The 18655-nt window shown below is 41.2% G+C and overlaps 1 protein-coding gene across 2 annotated transcripts in view; it reads right to left on the reverse strand.

Annotated features, from left to right (window-relative positions):
* Nucleotides 1-11680: 11680 nt before the first annotated feature.
* melt (melted) overlaps nt 11681-18655 on the reverse strand; it is a 44542-nt gene continuing 37567 nt past the window's right edge. For both annotated transcript variants that reach the window (XM_065237905.1, XM_065237904.1), the window contains 4 exons: nt 12873-14023; nt 12639-12812; nt 12398-12580; nt 11681-12303 (listed from right to left, as the gene is read on the reverse strand). In XM_065237905.1, coding sequence (XP_065093977.1) covers nt 12229-12303; nt 12398-12580; nt 12639-12812; nt 12873-14023 — 1583 coding nt within the window. In that variant the 3' untranslated portion in view covers nt 11681-12228. The remainder of the gene's footprint in view (nt 12304-12397; nt 12581-12638; nt 12813-12872; nt 14024-18655) is intronic.

An 18655-nucleotide genomic window follows, 5' to 3' on the forward strand; every position in this document is an offset into this window, starting at 1 on the left:
CGGTTGCTTGACCTGGGCCCAGGCCAAATTCCTATTGGCTTGCTTGATTTCCTTGTTGGGGTTTTTCTGCCATAAGCCCCTGTGCCTTTGCTGTGACGTACTGATGAATTTAATTCACATGCTTCACACGCTTGCCTGCAGTGATATTGTCGGTTGTATATTATTTTTATTTTTATATTGTTTTTCGGCTGCCCGTACGCGGCCAGCAAAAATTTTCATTGGGGATCATTTGATACGTTTGCTGGATTCCCGTGTTGCTCACTTGTTGGTTTGTATGAAAATAAAGAGATAATAGTGAATAATAGAGAAAAAGGAAAGTTAAGGTAAAATAATATTAGCCAACATATTTATTACGTACAAACAGCTCGGGGACAAAATGAAACGCTCCCTTAAGGAACGTTCCAGGCGGTCTTTTGCAGAAATGCTTAAGACAGCCAAGCCATCGACCAACGAAACAAATCCCTTCGCTCTTTTGTCAGACGACGAGTCTGGCTCTGACTTGGCTGAGGAGGGAGTTTCTTTCAGTTTTCCGGAAGGTTCTGCCCGGAAACGAAAACGCATCCGTTCGCGGAAAGTTGCAGATCAAGAACCCCAAATCAGCTTGCCCAAATCAAGGAGTGGTGGAAAAAAGGAGACTTCTACTCCTCCTGGATTCCGCAGAACTGATTATACCCAGGATTTTCCACCTCTTCCGGGGACATCCAAAACCCCTGATGCCCCAATTTAAGAATAGAAACCCCTTCTTCATCTGGGCTGTTCTCATTTGATGACATTGTGGACGGTATTCTCAAATACCTCAACATTTCTGATCCTCTGAAAAGCATTGTCCTCACATTGCTTCCGACTGTGAAATTCTTCTTGAAGCAATTGACTTCAAAATGGCCCCTTCTTGCAGCTATCATCTCCTTCGATGGATAATTTTCCAAACGAGGTCGGGGATTTGATCACTGTTCTACAGTGGAATTGTCGAAGTCTTATTCCGAAATTAGATTCATTCAAGTATTTAGTCCATAACAATAATTGCGATGCATTTGCCCTCTGTGAAACATGGCTCTCTTCAGAAATTGATCTCCCTTTTTTTGATTTTAACATTATTCGATTGGATCGTGAGGATTCACGTGGAGGAGGGGTACTTTTGGGGATCAAAAAGTGCCATTCCTTCTATAGAGTGAATCTTCCCGAATTCCCCGGTATTGAAGTTGTCGCATGTCAGGCTACCATAAAAGGTAAGAGCCTTTGTATTGCTTCTGTATATATTGCTCCTAGAGTCTCTGTTAATCGCAAACAACTTTTCGACATATGTGCGGTACTTCCCGCTCCATGGTTGATCATGGGAGATTTTAACTCCCACGGTACAGGCTGGGGGGAGCTGTACGATGATAACCGTTCTACTTTGATTTATGATCTCTGCGACAACTTCAACATGACAATACTTAACAATGGAGAAGTAACACGTTTGGCTGGTCCATCCTCGAATGGTAGCAGATTAGACCTCACCTTTTGCTCTAATTCACTATCGTTGGATTGCACTTGGCATGTAATCCAGGATCCGCACGGTAGTGATCATCTGCCGATCAAAATTTCGATTGCCAGTGCGTAAAAAGTCCGACGCGTTTAAACTTTTTCGGAAACGCGGAACACGCGAGCATTTCGACGCATACACATCTCTTGAACGCGAACTCAAGAGCCTCATCAAGGCCAAAAAACGGGGTTACTGGCGGCAGTTTGTAGACGGATTGTCGCGCGAAACGTCTATGAATACGCGAATTCGGTAGACGAAATCAGTCACCCTTTTTCAATGGTCGAACTTTCACTCGCTCTCCTTTCGTGTGGCAATTCTGCCCCGGGATCTGATAGAATCAAGTTCAACTTGCTGAAAAACCTCCCAGACGTCGCTAAGAGGCGCATGTTGAACTTGTTCAATCAGTTCTTGGAGCTCAATATTGTTCCCGACGATTGGAGACGAGTAAGGGTGATAGCCATTAAAAAGCCTGATAAACCCGCGTCGGATCACAATTCGTATCGGCCCATCGCGATGCTGTCGTGTATTCGGAAATTTATGGAGAAAATGATCCTTTTTCGCCTCGACAAATGGGTTGAGACGAACCACCTTCTTTCAGATACTCAATTTGGTTTCCGTAGGGGTAAGGGAACGAACGACTGTCTCGCGTTGCTTTCCTCGGAAATTCAGTTAGCTTTTGCTAAGAAAGAGCAAATGGCTTCTGTGTTCTTGGATATCAAGGGGGCTTTTGATTCAGTATCCGTTGAAGTTCTTTCAGAGAAACTCCACGCTTGTGGATTGTCTCCATTAATGAATAATTTTTTGTACAATTTGCTGTCAGAAAAACATATGAGCTTTTCTCATGGAAACTCTACAGCTTTTCGATTTAGCTACATGGGTCTCCCCCAAGGCTCATGTTTAAGCCCCCTTTTGTACAATTTCTACGTTAGAGAAATTGATGTGTGTCTTAGTGACAATTGCACGTTGAGACAACTTGCAGATGACGGCGTAGTGTCTATCACAGGGCCAAAAGAGGTTGACCTGCAAGGACCCTTACAGGATACCTTGGACAATTTGTCTACTTGGGCTATTCAGCTAGGTATCGAATTCTCCACGGAGAAAACTGAGTTGGTCGTTTTTTCTAGGAAGCATAGCCCAGCACAACCGAAGCTTCAACTTTTGGGTAAACCGATCACTCATTCCATGTCTTTTAAATATCTCGGGGTCTGGTTCGATTCCAAATGCACCTGGAGATCCCACATTGAGTATCTGAGACGAAAATGCCAACTAAGGATCAATTTCCTTCGATCAATTACCGGAACGTGGTGGGGAGCCCATCCACAAGATCTTCTGACGTTGTACCGGACAACGATTTTATCGGTTTTAGAGTACGGTAGTTTTTGCTTCCAGTCGGCAGCTAAAACGCACATCATCAAGCTGGAACGGATCCAGTATCGTTGTCTTCGTATCGCGTTAGGATGCATGCACTCGACTCATACTAGGGGCTGTTCATAAACTACGTAGACAGTTTAGGGGGGGGGGGGTTGACAATTATCCACGGCCCATACAAATTTTAAAATTTTTGTATGGACAATTGTCAACGCAGGGGGAGGGGGGAGTCATGAATCACAAAAATCTGTCTACGTAGTTTATGAACAGCCCCCTATGAGTCTCGAAGTGCTGGCGGGCATGTTGCCACTATCCGTCCGTTTTTCAGAGTTATCTCTGAGGCTCCTCACCCGTTGCGAAGTAATGAACCCACTGGTGATCGAAAACTTTGAGAAGCTTCTGGAGCTAAATCCTCAAACATGTTTTATGACTTTGTACTACCCATATTTAACACAGGATGTCAGCCCTTCAAGTAAAATTCCCAATCGTGTAGTCTTCTCTGATTTCGGCAATTCAGTGAATTTCGATTTATCTATGACGCAGGAAATCCGCGGAATTCCAGAGCATCATCGTCCTATGATTGCTCCGTCATTATACTCTGCAAAGTTTGGCCATGTTGATTCTGCAAGAACGTTTTTCACAGATGGATCTCTAATAGAGGAGTCTGCTGGTTTTGGTGTATTTAATGAATTTCATAGCGCCTCTCGAAAACTTGAAGCTCCTTGTTCTGTGTATGTGGCTGAACTGGCAGCAATTCACTACACTTTGGAAACTATTGCTTCACTTCTTCCAGCCCACTACTTTATTTTTACGGATAGTCTCAGTTCTGTCGAGGCTATCCGTTCCATTAGTCCGGTAAAGCACTTCTCGTATTTTCTCTTGAAAATACGAGAACTGCTTAGTACTTTATCCGTGCGCTCTTTCATCATCACCTTCGCGTGGGTCCCTTCGCATTGCTCAATTTTGGGCAATGAGAAGGCGGATTCACTTGCGAAGGTGGGCGCTATGGAAGGCGACATTTATGATCGACAGATCGCCTATAGTGAATTTTTCTCTATTTATCGTCAGCAGTCGCTCGTTAGCTGGCAACATCAATGGAGTGAAGGGAGCTTGGGACGATGGCTACATTCAATTATCCCTAAGGTGTCGAAGTTTGCATGGTTCAAAGGGTTGGACTTGAGTCGAGACTTCATACGCGTGATGTCTCGTCTCATGTCCAATCACTATTGTCTAAACGCTCACTTGTTCCGTGTGGGGTTGGGAGACAGCAATCTCTGTGAATGTGGACAAGGTTACCAGGACGCTGATCACATCCTTTGGTCTTGTGCGGAGTATCGTGAAGTCAGATTACATTTTTATGATTCCCTTCGGGCTCGAGGTAGACAACCTAATGTTCCAGTTCGGGATATTTTGGCTAGACGCGATCTGGAGTTTATGAAACTCATATATGTTTACTTTAAGGATATTAACCTTAGATTGTAAGTTTGATTAACCTTGTGTTTAGTTTGTATTTTGTACGTGTGGGGTTTTTTTTTCAATGTTTGTTTTCAAGATGAATTGAAATAATTTCGTGCTTTAGGATTAATTAAATAGTTGTATCGTAAACCACATTTCAAACCTCCTTCTTCCCTTTTCCCATCCAAAAAATTGTAAATCTCCACTAACCTCGAGACAACCGCGAGTACTCGGTCCAGTTCCTTTAACTTTAAATTTAAGACAGTAATAATGTATAACGCAAAGGAAAAATTGGCTCTGTAAAGTTTATTCGATTGAGCCTGTACAAATAAAGTAATTATAAAAAAAAAAAAAAAAAAAAACATATTTATTAACCCATTTATTGTATTTATGTATTGTGCGCAAACCGAAAGAAGATAATATTAGTCTACATGTACACGCAAACCAAAAATCTATTACAATGAATGTTAGTTCCGTTTCCTATCATCCTCTGTTCATGAACATCGCAACGAATGTTAGAAATTGACCATGCAGGCGATGTAATGGTTTTTTGTCTTTTTTATTTCGTGTTGCATCTACGCTTTCGACTATACCAGTAAGCTTGTAGAACGACGCACATTGTAGAATATTGTAGAACGACGCACACACTTATCTCAAATCTCTCCAGCAGAAAAAGCATACGAAGTCGAGCATGCGAGAAAATGAGCGCTTCATGTTTGCTTTTAGGCTGCCTATAATCAGAAGCATGGAGAGAGCAGTGGAGAAAGCACAGGTCTGATAGTCGCAACGTTCGTGGTTCGAGTCCAGGCGGCAACCTTTTTTCTATTTTTTTCGACATAATTAATTTCACTCACTAATACACTCCACATTTTTCGGTCTCCAATTTTCTTACATCGGACCGCAGCTAGGTATATCGCATCCTTGGTTCATGCGGTCTCCACTTACATCCTCTGATGATGAATCCCACATAATTGTAAGCGAATCTTACATCCACCGGTTGGGTGTAGTTATTATTATTGTCAATAATACTTACATATCGATAAAGATGATGCTACGTATTTTACCTTTTATGTGATACTCATCATCACAGAATCCAACCTTGAATCGTAGACCAGGTCCATCAACGGTTAGTAAAATCAAACAGTGTTACATGCAAACGAAAAAGAGATATAACCAGGATTAGTTTTTTAAAGTAATAGATTCATCTGAGTACCCAACTAACCATATCTCAGTGACATTGTCTCACTTTGAACCTACATTTAAAGGTATTTTGTGATTATATGGTTACTTTGGTACTCAAATGAAATGTTGTGCAAGTACCACAAGTTCAACAACGCCCAACTATGGACAGCTCAATGTTAATACTATTTGAATCAGCGTACACGAACATGATAATCTGCTAAGAAACACCTAAGAATATATAGAGATGAAGCTCAAAAATACAGTTTTAACTGATGGTACTTTATAAACATCAACCTGTCCAATATTGGACCCTGCCAACACACGGTGCCTGCACGGTAATGTGGGCCGTCAGAATGGTTCGTCGGTTGCGAAGCGAAATGCTTCTCAAACTGAAGCGATACATTTCTCAATTTTTCAACGTTATCCAAACGTAAACTTAATATTACCACCCATATGCCCGTCCACGCCCGAAGCCCATCCACCACACAAAATCAAATAAAAATGTTTCTGTATGGCGAACACGTCCAGGCATAAACGAGAATATGGGAGTATATCTTCACTGTAACAACTACGGGTAATCATCGAAAGTACTTGCATTTTACTCAGGCACTTTTTAGCAAACTGCAATAACTCTCTCATACTCGAAATGTGCCACGACCAAATTGGCACAACGACGCCCTATACGCTATCTGACCAAAGCGCAGGGATGATGTAAGAAAAATTTGTTAGGACTAAATGTTAATAAATGCAATTCTGTATCGTTCCGAAGAAAGCACGCTGTAATACACGACACAATTACTATTGGCCAGAAAACAATCCAACCTAACTGAAACTAAACATGGTTCATGAAATGTAATACCCACGTCCAATAAACCAATACTTGAAGAATATTACTGAAAGGAACTTACTGAAAGGGTAAAAATGTGATTTAAGAAGATTCCCAAGATTCTGGGACTTTGACAGTTCTGTAGAATCTGAAACTAGAACTTTTCTGAGACTTGGAAGCATTTTAAGGGTTATAACAAATTACAGAACAATCTATCCAATTTTTAGTAAAATTTAAAAGTATTCAAAGTATAGATTTCAAACAAATATTGAGGAGGATTCTCTCATAATTTTTGAAGGAGAAGCTCTGAGCAGCATTCCAGAATTATTCTGACATGAATTTAAAGGGATTTCTGTGCAGACGAGTGCAAGATCTAAATTAAATTCTTAGGTAATTTTAAAAGATTTCAAAAAGAGTTGTGAAAAAAAATAATGGAAAATTCCTACGTGATTCTGAGAAGAATTGTATGGGGATTGTGAGGAAAATGACAGATGAATTTTAAGAAGAATTCCAAGAGAATTATGATGAGAATTCAACAAGAAACAGAGTTCTAAGAGTGTTCTGGGGATAACTTCAACCCTAAACACTAAGATTATTTTACCGAAATCTGTGAAATTTTACCGAAATCTCAACAACTGAACGTTCGGTCAACAGTTCAGTGATTTTTCACAGTTTTCCTGTAATTTTTCAACGAATATCTGTGAGAAATCACAGAAAATCTGTGAAAAATGACCGATCTGTTACTGTTGAGATTTCGGTAAAATTTCACAGATTTCGGTAAAATAATCTTAGTGTGTAGTGCGAAAGATTCACCACAGAGCAATTAATTGCAAAATAATGGCTGATAATTAGAAAGTTTTTTTTTTTTAAATACTCCAAGGGGTTTCTAAATAACATTTCGAAAGATTTCTGCTGCTTTGAATAGAGGTAAAAGAAAATTTTGAAATTTAAAATTCTAAAAGGATCAAAGTCTCCGAATAGGTTTAAGGAAATTCAAAGAAGGATTCAAATTCTTAGAATAGGTTTCAAAGAAATTCCACAAAGAATTCAGCGGTAATTGTTACGCGTAGTGTTTTCTGGTTAGTTTCAGAAGAATTCCATGATAATTCAGAGCAGAATTCCAAGTTAATTCTGGAATTCAAATCATGAGAATTTTGAATACCGAAAAATTGAAACCCCGTTTATTACAAATATTTATTTCCAAAGTCCTGCATCGTCAATATTTTCTTTTAATGCCCTTGCACTTTACATCCGGAATTGAAACGACAACAATCAATTTGAAATATTGCTGAGTGATTAAATTCAAAAAACAATAGAGCAAGACATTCATTTGGTAAAGCATCACTCTGCCTTAATAGTTTATTCTGCTGTTAAATTTTGTTACTATGGTATGGTTAATTTGTTTTTCCCGGTTCTCTCGTCAAATTGCCGGATTTTTCCCGGTTACTTTACAAATTCCCGAATATTTCCCAGTATTCCCTATTTTTTCGATTCACTGGCCACCCTGATATAGGCGTCTGAATAGGTAAACCACCTTTTACTTTGGTTATCGAACCATTATTAATTGAATCCTCTAAGGCTCTGAACCATTTGGCGATTATTTTTTTTATTAACTTTTGGTTATAATTTGACAGACGGAAAGTTATCGATTAACCCTGCTATCTGAGCATGGTTGTTTCTGACAGACAAGAAGTTAAATTTTGACAACCGTGGCTCGAAAACCGGTCGATCGACAGCACGGGGATTTTGGAACATAGAAAATATTTTTCGAAATGTCGCTTTTATCCACGAGTCAAATTTATCTCAGCAAATGGTTCACAGCTTAAGAAGGCATCATCAGCATTCCGCAACATATACACTAGAATGATGCAAAATTTGAAATTTTCACTCAACAATGCTCAAACGGTTCCAAATTGAATCCTGATAAGCCTTCTAATTTTTTAACTCGTTTAGTAAAAAACTGACTTGGCACAAACCATTGAAGTTGGTATGGAAATTACTATGGGAAAACCTTTTTTTACGCAACAGCGTCAATCAATCTACTATGCTCGATCCTATCGAGCAGAGTACGGTAGACGGTAACTCTGCGTAACTCTTATATTATCAAATCTGGTTCCAACGATAGATTCAGTGGAAAGGGTAGGCACTCACAAGCCATTCCCAACAGGCAAGCATTGGGCAACCGAATTTCGAAGTGAGGCGAAGTCACACAATAGGTGAGAAGTACAGCCTAGAAGCTCAGCTTTAACGGTAGCCTTCTTTTGCACTTTCAGTGTGTTTCTCGCGTTCGGTTAAATTGGCAAGGCAATTGCAACGTGAAATCTATAGAAGGCCTTCATCCGTTAAACCTCTTGCCTATTAGTGTATGATAAATGGGAAATTGATTCCATGTCTCCTCATCAGTACACCTCGGATACTATTTGCATTATCGCGTATTTCTGTTGTTTTTTAATAAAGAAAGATAAAGATAAGATTCAGTCGTTCTTTACATACCAAAACGTAGTCGCGTAGATTTAGTTGCGAAACGTTATGATTCGGAGATGCTCGATGACCCTGGAGGGATCGCTTTTGCTTACTGAGCAGAAAATCATGGGTTTAATCCCAAGCTCTCCATCATGACTCTTAAAATGCATGAGCACTAAACAAAATAAATATTTTCTTTCGATCGAGAGATTAAATGAGCAACACATAAACAATATATACTTTTGGTTGCATTGCCAACTTGAGGCGTATCCTAACCGACCCTACCCAACCTTCCAACTCCGTAGCACTTATGAGGGTGTCGCTAAGTCGGTGACCTCTCGTTAAGCAAGTACTACCTACATCAACATCTCCTTCCCTATCCCTAGTTATGGTAAAGATGGGCGTGACCGGGAAAGCGATTCTTATTTAGATTGGAATCAATGTTTACTCCCCAGCAGGGAAGGAAAATCATTTAGATACATTTCGTGCATTCAGTTACATTCAGTGTCCTCTAACTTTTTTCATCAACAGAATACCGTAAAATTATTAATGAAGCGTTTGTAGCTTTTAATATTAGTTATAACTTTTGTCAACAAATATAATCTGAATCTCTTATACATGACGAACTAGAGCTGGCTGAACATGTTATTGTTTTTCTATGAATGCAGTTTACATGCAGTTTACATTCACTGAAAATCAATGGTGGGTGGTGCTCTGGTTTATCATGCATAAAAGATACATATTTGAGTTGTTGACAAAAGATGTAGCTAATATCAAAGCCTTCAAAAGCTTTCTACACCATTTCACGGAATTCTGTTGATGAAAAAAGTTAGAGACAAATGAATGTAAATGAATGCACGGAATGAACGTAAATGATTTTCCATCCCTGCTCCCCAGCATTATTCCTAAAAGTAGTCTGACTGAGAATTTCAAAAGAGTCGTGAGTGTCGCTAGTATCCAATCTACGAAGTATGTGATAACAACGCTAAGGCCGTCAACAGTATATAGTAGAAGCGATTCGAAGCTATTCGATGCGTTGGAAATAAGCGAAGCGCTTGTGGAAAGCTCCCTCTATGAGAGTTCTATGGGAATCGCCCAAACCTGTCATAAAGAAAGCGATGCAAAAAAGGTGTGCAGCGTTCAGCAAAGCGACAGAAAAAAAACTGATTGCTCTCGTTTTGTGTAAGACCGAAACCTCTCAGGATATTTACGAAGATCTTCGTACAATCTGAAGAACTCCCCATCTTGCCTTCTATTTCAATTGATCGGGTGAACCGCAAACGCTCTTTCGTTGTTCATTACGAAATTAATCGTGCTTGAGGAAGCGAAATATTCCTCATAGGATGAATCCATGCTGAATTGAAACAAATATGAACAAATATTTTGCACTGCCCACGCGACTGTAATGTTTTCAAAAACGCTTTCACTATGTCATAGGCTGCTTTGCTGGCCGCTTCATTTCGCTTTGCCAATTGCTATCGCATAGAATCGCTTCTACTATGTTGTCGGCCTAACGCTAACGCTAACGAACGCTGAAGCCAGGGTCCGTTTCAGTCACACGGTTCCACCAAAAGTCCCGACTTGGAACTCGACGAAGTGCATCTCTGGCACATACTTCATCAACCTGTGATCGAGAGAGAGAAATCGTTCACCACCACTACAGACGTGAGAAGAATCCAACGTCCGTGCAGTCACACGACGTTGCGTTGAGAAGAAAGTGCAGCGAGACGGTACGACGCAACACGGCAGTGCAAGGTGAGACACATTGGTGCAACGAGACAGTACGTCGTCATCCTGTGATGCGTGAGAGTGTTGCGCAACATATCGACGGTACGTCGTCGCGTGACAAGTGCAGTTCATCGTATCGACATTGTGCATGCAGTTGCCGCAGCAGCATGGGGCTCCCATCGATATGAAGCAACAAATTGTGAATATTGATGATTAAGTAGAGTATTACTAAGCACCATTCACTGTTATTTTCCGATAATTGAGTCACTTTGCCGAACGATTTCTTTTAAACCTATATATAATTTTAGGAAAAATATTATCGCAGGGTGGGGTAGTAAGAGCCTATGATGATAATTAGATTAAAGTGGGTGGTTGGTATTTTTTTTGGATTGAGTTGGCCACGATACTACCTACAAAATGATATGGAATGTGTAAGCTGGAAATGATTTTGAAATTTGAATGAGTTATTTAATTATTTCTGAATCGATTAAAGAGCGTTCTGCTCTGCTTTGAATCAAATTTTAGAATAATTATATAATGATGCTTTCATATCGTGAGCGTTGTTACGGTATACTTCTTAGATTGGATTTAGTGTCAGTGCATTTTAAAGTTTATGATTTATTGAGAGGTAAGGAATTGTTCCAATGCGATAACGATTTAAACATTCTCGCTAGTATCAGTTAAATCGAAATAGCCAGAGGGAGAAAAAGAAGAAGTATTTCAAATCCAAATATTACTCTTGGTGACCAATAAAAAGCAAGATATAGGAATTGTGGGACGCTGAAGAAAATTGAAACAACCAGTCACGAACCGACTACATTGTACAGCAGGTCAAGGTGGAACAGCAAAAGTTAAAACAGACCAGTATAAAAATATGGGACCTCAAGGATTTCTTTCCGAAAGCAGCAGAAGCAACATCACACATTTTATACATTTTAAACACCTACCAAATAGGATTAATTTACTTCATCAATCATTTCAATAAATATTGCCTAGTAAATAATCGGATCTGCTGTAAGCAGTTCTCAAACTGCTTAAGTTGACTCTGTTTTGATTCTGTGTATATAGAAACGGCCTTAAGTAGTAGGTAGACGGAGTAGGTATGTAAAACGGAAAACTTAACAAACAATTGAATATTATATTCTCTGTCTTGTTTTGCATTTTGTTTTTGCTTAAACATTAGTCAATAGAGACCGGTAGGGCGGCACGCGGCAGGTTTTAGAACGAATATCTTTCTGTTCGGTAAGTACACATTTTCAGGACAAATTGGCAATAAATAGACCTCGAGTTAACTATGTTCGTTCCTTAATAAAGGGTATAACAATATAAAAAGATTTGATTGGAAAGACATCTCTCAAATAATTTAGTCGTCAGTTTGTTGAAATCAATTTTCAATTGACACATTCAGTTGCTTGGCTTGCTTTTGTTTCTTACTTGGCTAGTTAAAATACAGCTAATTCACGATTGTCGTTAAATTGAGTTAGCAACTCGGTTGCTTCCCTACTCTCCTATACTGTATAACATTAAAGGTAAATTATGGAAGGAAATGTTGGCATTAAGTACATGATATTTCTCTCATATTACTTTTCATCTCAAGTCTTTTCATGATCTCCGAGTGTGTGCTTAAGTACATCTAGGTACGTGTTATGCATGTGAGTGAGTGTATGTGTGTGTGATTTGTATCTTAAAATACGGTTCGACTGTTGCCGAGGCTGCGAGCGGGAAGGCTATTGGTACGAGTCGTTGGACTATCGCGTGCCTGAATGGTGTAACACGAAATGAGATGGTCATACAAATGCACGGTAAAGAAATAGGACAAATGAAGCTCAATGCTGTGCGAAAGGGACACTTACCTGTGAGTGTGCCAGCACAATGCTCAGACATTGAACCCATTCCTCAGCCTTGTTCCCGTCCTTGGGTTTCAGAATCAACGTTTGATCGCCGGTGAAAATTTCAAACGCCTTGGGAATGTTTCGCGCTCCACGAGACACTTTGACCGAGCGGATCTGGTTGACGTCGATACTTTCGCCACCAGTCTAAAAATCATAGGAATCAGCATTGGACAGACATACAGGGATGATCAACACAACTCACCGATCCTTTGCACGATAGATGTGCACCTGAGAGCGTGAAGTATCGGGTGCGCCACCGACGGAACAGTCGCCATTTCCCTTTCTTCTCTTTGAGTTGCCCTTCTATTACCGGTTGCGTATTACCATGTAGGAAGTCCATTGCCTTCTCCGGATGATTGCACAAGAAGCAGCCCCACTGAAAGCGAAATCCATAAAACAATGTCTGTAAGCACTCAAAGTTTCCAAATCAACTCACCTGGAACTGCAAATCCTCGCTGCTGGCACCCTCTGGCGTGCTGGCCGCTCCAAGTTCAAAAACATCAAAGAAACCAGCATTTCGCAACTCGTTGATTAGTGCTTCCTGTTCCTTGACATTGGGAAATGCACTGGTGACTAGCGTTATAAAGGTCTTGTTCTCACATTTCAACGTATCCCAGCAATGCTTCAGTCGACTCACACTCGGGTCCCAACTACTGAGCGCATTCTGTGGGGCTCGTGCTTGCAGGTCCAGAAACATCAAATGGATCCACGTCCTTGGATTTCGTGTTCTCATGGTAAACATAGTTCTCGAATATAGACAATGCGGGCCTCTAACCTGACATGCAAAGTGCAACTTGGCCATTTTCTTGGCTCGCCGCTCCTCGATAATACACTTGGCCGGCGGAGGTAATCTCTGGGCAACGCTCTCGGTAAAAGCTTTAATCTTATCCAGATGCTTCTCGCAGAAATGTTGAATCGTATCCCGCATGGGATACGGCTCGAACACACTCATTCTCTGATTAACCGTACTGCTAGCATTCAACAAAGTTACACTACGGTTATCGTTCCGCCGCGATGTAACTGTTGCCGGGCCGGATACGCTCACCTGATTGCTACCATCTTCGTTTGAATTGAGCGACAGTGTCGTCAGCTGCGGTGATGTCTGCTGGGAATGATTGTTGAACATGGTCGGCGAGGCCGGAGAAGCGTGATGCACTTGGACCATCCCAATCGAACCGGTCGACTGGTTCAGCCCACCCAACGAGTTTTTCCCAAGGGCTCCCGCTGATCCCATCAGAGTGTTGGGACCTTGTGAGTACGGTCGCTGCACTCGGGTCGGCGATGTCGTCACCGTCACTCCTCCAGAAGTGATCTTAGTCTGCGGAATGCCCCACTTGTTCTCGCCGGTTATCATCACGTGCTGACTCAACGGTGGAGGAATCGGTGACGTAAAGTTCTGCACGCTATTGTTTTTGTTGGCGAAGGCAATTGCCACGTTGCCACTGGAATGACTATTGAGGATGTTGCTATTTGAGTTGGAACCACCGCCAGCGCTGCTTCCATCGATTCCGCCGCCTCCGCTGATGCCACTGGCTGCAGTGCTCACGGCACCCGTACCGGGACCATGGTGTGGTTTACCGGATTCATCTGCGGAATATAGAACCGAAGTTAATTGCAGGATTGACGATACGCATTGTTTGGGCTTTCGAAATCATACATGTAGAAAATTTTCTAATCGTCTGGTTGTTGGTAGATGCTCTAGTCACGGAACTAATGATATTTTACTTCTTCATTTCCTTAGCATTGCAAGGTTATTGCTAATAGCATACTACCCGAGCGAGACGGCTAATACATAGGTGTAACAGTCGGAAGAAGTGTTAGTTTGTTTACCTAAATGAACCATGCCCATTTTGTTATGGCATGTTTGCTATACGAAATGCGCCTCGTGTTTATTAGCGAATTTCACATCAAAGATTGATTAATTGAGTAGGAAATCAGTTTGGCACGGCATTTGTGACCAGCATACACCTTCCGGTAGTATGAAACAGGTCAAAAACTGTTCAAATCCGCAGATAAAATTTTTGTTTTGAATTTCTGTATAGCAAAATAGTGAACTTTTCGTGAACATTAACGGCAAAGAATTCACCAACAACATTCCACGTTCTGCTAGCGAATGAGCAACATCAGGGTCTGTTGTCTCGTCACATGGCATTGCATTGAAAGTATTTTTTCACCGCGAAAAGTTTTTTATTTGCAAGTAGTTTTTGTGCCTTAGGTGACTCGCGCATTTCGGAAGGAAGCAGCCGATCCTGGCGAAGCCTACGGTCGGTCTGTTCAACATTAACCCGCTTCGACGATATCGAAATTCTTGCCGCAAAATTAGCCGTAGTTAGCAGCAAGAACGGTTAAACAGTGGCAATCACACGGACTGGAAACAATAACCAGCAGAAAGCAGTGAGCCACCGCACGGACGGTGTATACGACCGGCATCTATTGTGGCAAAGCAGCAACAGTATAAGCAGTAGGAACGGTAAGGGCAAATAATAGCACGTATCTGTTTTTTGTATACCCATTCCTCTGACTGTTTGCTTGTGAATCGTCTGTCTCTCCCCCAGTGGAATCGTTCCATATAGTGTGGTTCTTTAATAAAAAATTAATTACTTCTTAACGAAAGTTTTCAATTTCGTATGGATGAAGCTCAGGGGGGCGTCAAGCCTCCCAATGATAAAGTAAGAAAGCGTCATTACCAGGCGTCTTCTGCTTCGCCTTGGGTTGTCTACTTTCGGCAGAAAGAGAAAGCCCTAAACTTCTTAGGGATTAAAAGAACGTTGACGCGTCGTTTCCCGGGGACCGAATTTCATCAGGTCAATCGGAACAAACTGCGTATAACTGCACTCACATATAAAGTCGCAAATGAGATTGCTGACGACGAGGGTTACAATGAAGAGTATTACGTCTACATCCCATCTCGAGATGTGGAGATAGACGGCGTGGTCTCTGCAGTGAGCCTGACGTGTGATGACGTCATGGAAGGTATGGGGCGCCTTCAAAATGCTGCTACATCTACCGTGGACGTTCTGGGTTGCAGGATATTGTATTCAGCGACCACGGTAGATGGTCAAAAGACTTATTCCCCTTCAGGCTCATTACAGGTGTCTTTCGCTGGATCGGTTCTCCCAAAGTTCTTAGAAATTGAAAATGTTTTTTTCCCGGTGCGACTTTTTGTACCAAGGGTATATAATTGTACCAACTGCAAAAAGTTGAGTCACACAGCTGCTTTTTGTGACAACAAGCCCCGTTGTGGCAAATGTAGCCAAGACCACATGGAGGGTGCTTGCCAACAGGAAGCAACTAAATGTGCTTACTGTGGCAAAGAACCTCTTCATGCTTTGCAGGACTGCCCCGCGTACAAGAAGCGTACCAACAATGTGAAGCGTTCAATAAAAGAACGCTCCAAGCTGACGTTTGCAGAAATGGTTAAGTTGCAAAATGGAACCTCTGCTTCGTTGGCATCAGCCGCTCAAAATGAAAACACTTTTGAGATTTTGTCTTCCGATGAACTGGACTCTGACATAGCAGATGAGAGTGAGTCTCCGGAGGTACACGCCCCCGGTAAAAGGAAGCCGACTAGCTCCCCGGGAGTGTGCCGGAAAAAAAATAAAACCACTCTCAAAAGCATGCAAAAATCTGAAGGTAGCGGGGATTCATTGAAAAAGCCGAACAAATCGGTAATTGCTGCTCCAGCTGATCCTTGCTGCAGCTTTTCCACCCCGCCGCTACCTAATAAAGGTAATCGTAAGAGGTTACCAAAAATAAACACCACGTCTACTCGCAATTCAAAGAAAACTCTCCCGTCCAAGCGAGGAAAGATTAAATTTAAGGACATTGTGGATAATATTTTGAATGCCCTCGGCTTTCCCGACGAATCGCCACTTCGAGGGCTTATTGACCTGCTTGTTCCTATAGTCGGAAACTACTTCAAGCAATTGACTGCATCATGGCCCCTCATTGGTGAATTCATATATTTCGATGGATAATTCGTCGAGTGAGGATCAAGATATGATCACTTTATTACAATGGAACTGTCGTAGTTTAATACCTAAATTAGACTCGTTCAAGTATTTGATTCACAATTCTGATTGTGATATATTTGCACTCTGTGAAACTTGGCTTTCTTCTGAAGATGAACTAAACTTCCACGATTTTAACATTATCCGCCTGGACCGAGATGATTCATATGGTGGCGTACTTTTGGGGATCAAAAAGTGCTACCCCTTCTATAAAATCTCAATCCCAATAATTTCAGGCATTGAAATTGTCGCTTGCCAAATAAATGTGAAGAACAAAGATCTTTGCATAGCTTCTGTATATGTCCCTCCAAGGACTTCCATAAACCGCCGTCAGCTTTGGAGTTCAGTTAATATCCTTCCATCTCCAGTTCTAATACTGGGCGATATGAACTCACACGGTACTGGTTGGGGCGAATCATACGATGACAATAGAGCGGGTATTTTCTATGATTTGTGCGACGATTTCAACTTGACTATCTTGAACACTGGTGAAGCAACACGTATAGCAAACCCTCCTGCTCGAGAGAGCCGTCTTGACATTTCTTTGTGCTCTAACTCACTATCATTAGATTGTCTGTGGAAGGTTATCAATGATCCCCATGGTAGTGATCACTTGCCAATTATTATTTCAATCAAAAGTGGTCGTCTAAAAACAGATCAGTCAATTCAAGTTCCTTTTGACCTCACGAGGAACATTGATTGGCAAAAATTTGTATCGGCGGTAACTCTTGGTATTGATTCTACCGATCCTCTACCACCACTGGAAGAGTATCGTTTCTTTACCGAACTGATCTACAAAAGCGCATTAGAAGCTCAGAAACGACGTGTTCCAAGTGCATCCCTCAAAAGAAGACCTGCCACCCCTGGATGGGATGACGAATGCACAAAGTTGTATCTTGAGAAATCCGATGCCTTTAAAGATTATCGTAGACATGAAAGATCTGAGCTTTTTGAAAAGTATCTAAAGCTTGAAAAAAAGCTTAAAAACTTACTAAAAGCAAAGAAACGAAATTACTGGCGTACTTTTATCGAGGGACTTTCTAGAGAAACCTCGATGACAACGCTTTGGAAAAAGGCTCGCTATATGCGAAACCGCTCATCTTCCAATGAGAGTGAAGAATACTCCTCACAATGGATATTCGACTTCGCTAAAAAGGTTTGTCCAGATTCTGTTCCAGCACAACCAACTTTACGGGATACAGCCCGAAGTAACGGTTCTCTGGATGAACCATTCACAATGCTGGAATTTTCAATGGCACTTCTTTCATCGAATAACTCTGCACCGGGTAGCGATATGATCAAATTCGACCTTCTAAAAAACCTCCCCGATATCGCTAAAAGACGATTACTTAACCTATATAATTCATTTATGGAATTCAATATAGTTCCACCAGCATGGAGACAGGTTAAAGTAATAGCTATTCAAAAGCCTGGGAAACCAGCGTCTGATCACAATTCTTACCGTCCGATCTCTATGTTATCATGCCTGAGGAAATTATTAGAAAAAATGATCCTATTAAGACTTGACCATTGGGTTGAATCAAACAATCTACTTTCAAATACGCAATTTGGTTTCCGGAAGAGTAAAGGAACAAACGATTGTCTAGCGATGCTTTCATCTGATATTCAACTGGCCTTTGCGCACAAGGAGCAATTGGCTTCAGTCTTTTTGGATATTAAGGGCGCATTTGATTCGGTTTCCATAGACATACTGTCAGACAATTTGCACAGTAATGGATTACCCGGTATTTTGAATAATTTCTTGTATAATTTGCTGTCAGAAAAACAAATGACCTTCAAACTAGGTCAACTGACAACTTCTAGAATTAGCTACATGGGCTTACCCCAAGGTTCATGTTTAAGTCCCTTACTTTATAATTTCTATGTCAAAGATATTGATAACTGCTTAGATAATCTATGCACGCTTAGACAGCTTGCAGACGATGCCGTGGTTTCCATGAGAGGTCCACGTGCGGAAATCTTGCAAAGACCATTGCAAAATTCCCTAAATAATCGGTCTTTCTGGGCAAGAAATTTAGGGATCGAGTTTTCACCGCAAAAAACTGAATTGGTAGTGTTTACAAGGAAGCGGTTTCCAGCCCAACTGCGTCTAAATCTTTTGGGCAGAGACATTACCCAATCTTTAACCTTCAAATACCTAGTCTGGTTTGATTCAAAATGCACTTGGGGTACCCATATTACGTATTTG

This window comes from Ochlerotatus camptorhynchus, unplaced genomic scaffold (assembly GCF_037179485.1).
Source record: "Ochlerotatus camptorhynchus isolate MF236.1 unplaced genomic scaffold, CSIRO-AGI_Acam_v1.1 ptg000658l, whole genome shotgun sequence".
Classification (NCBI taxonomy): Eukaryota; Metazoa; Arthropoda; class Insecta; order Diptera; family Culicidae; genus Ochlerotatus; species Ochlerotatus camptorhynchus.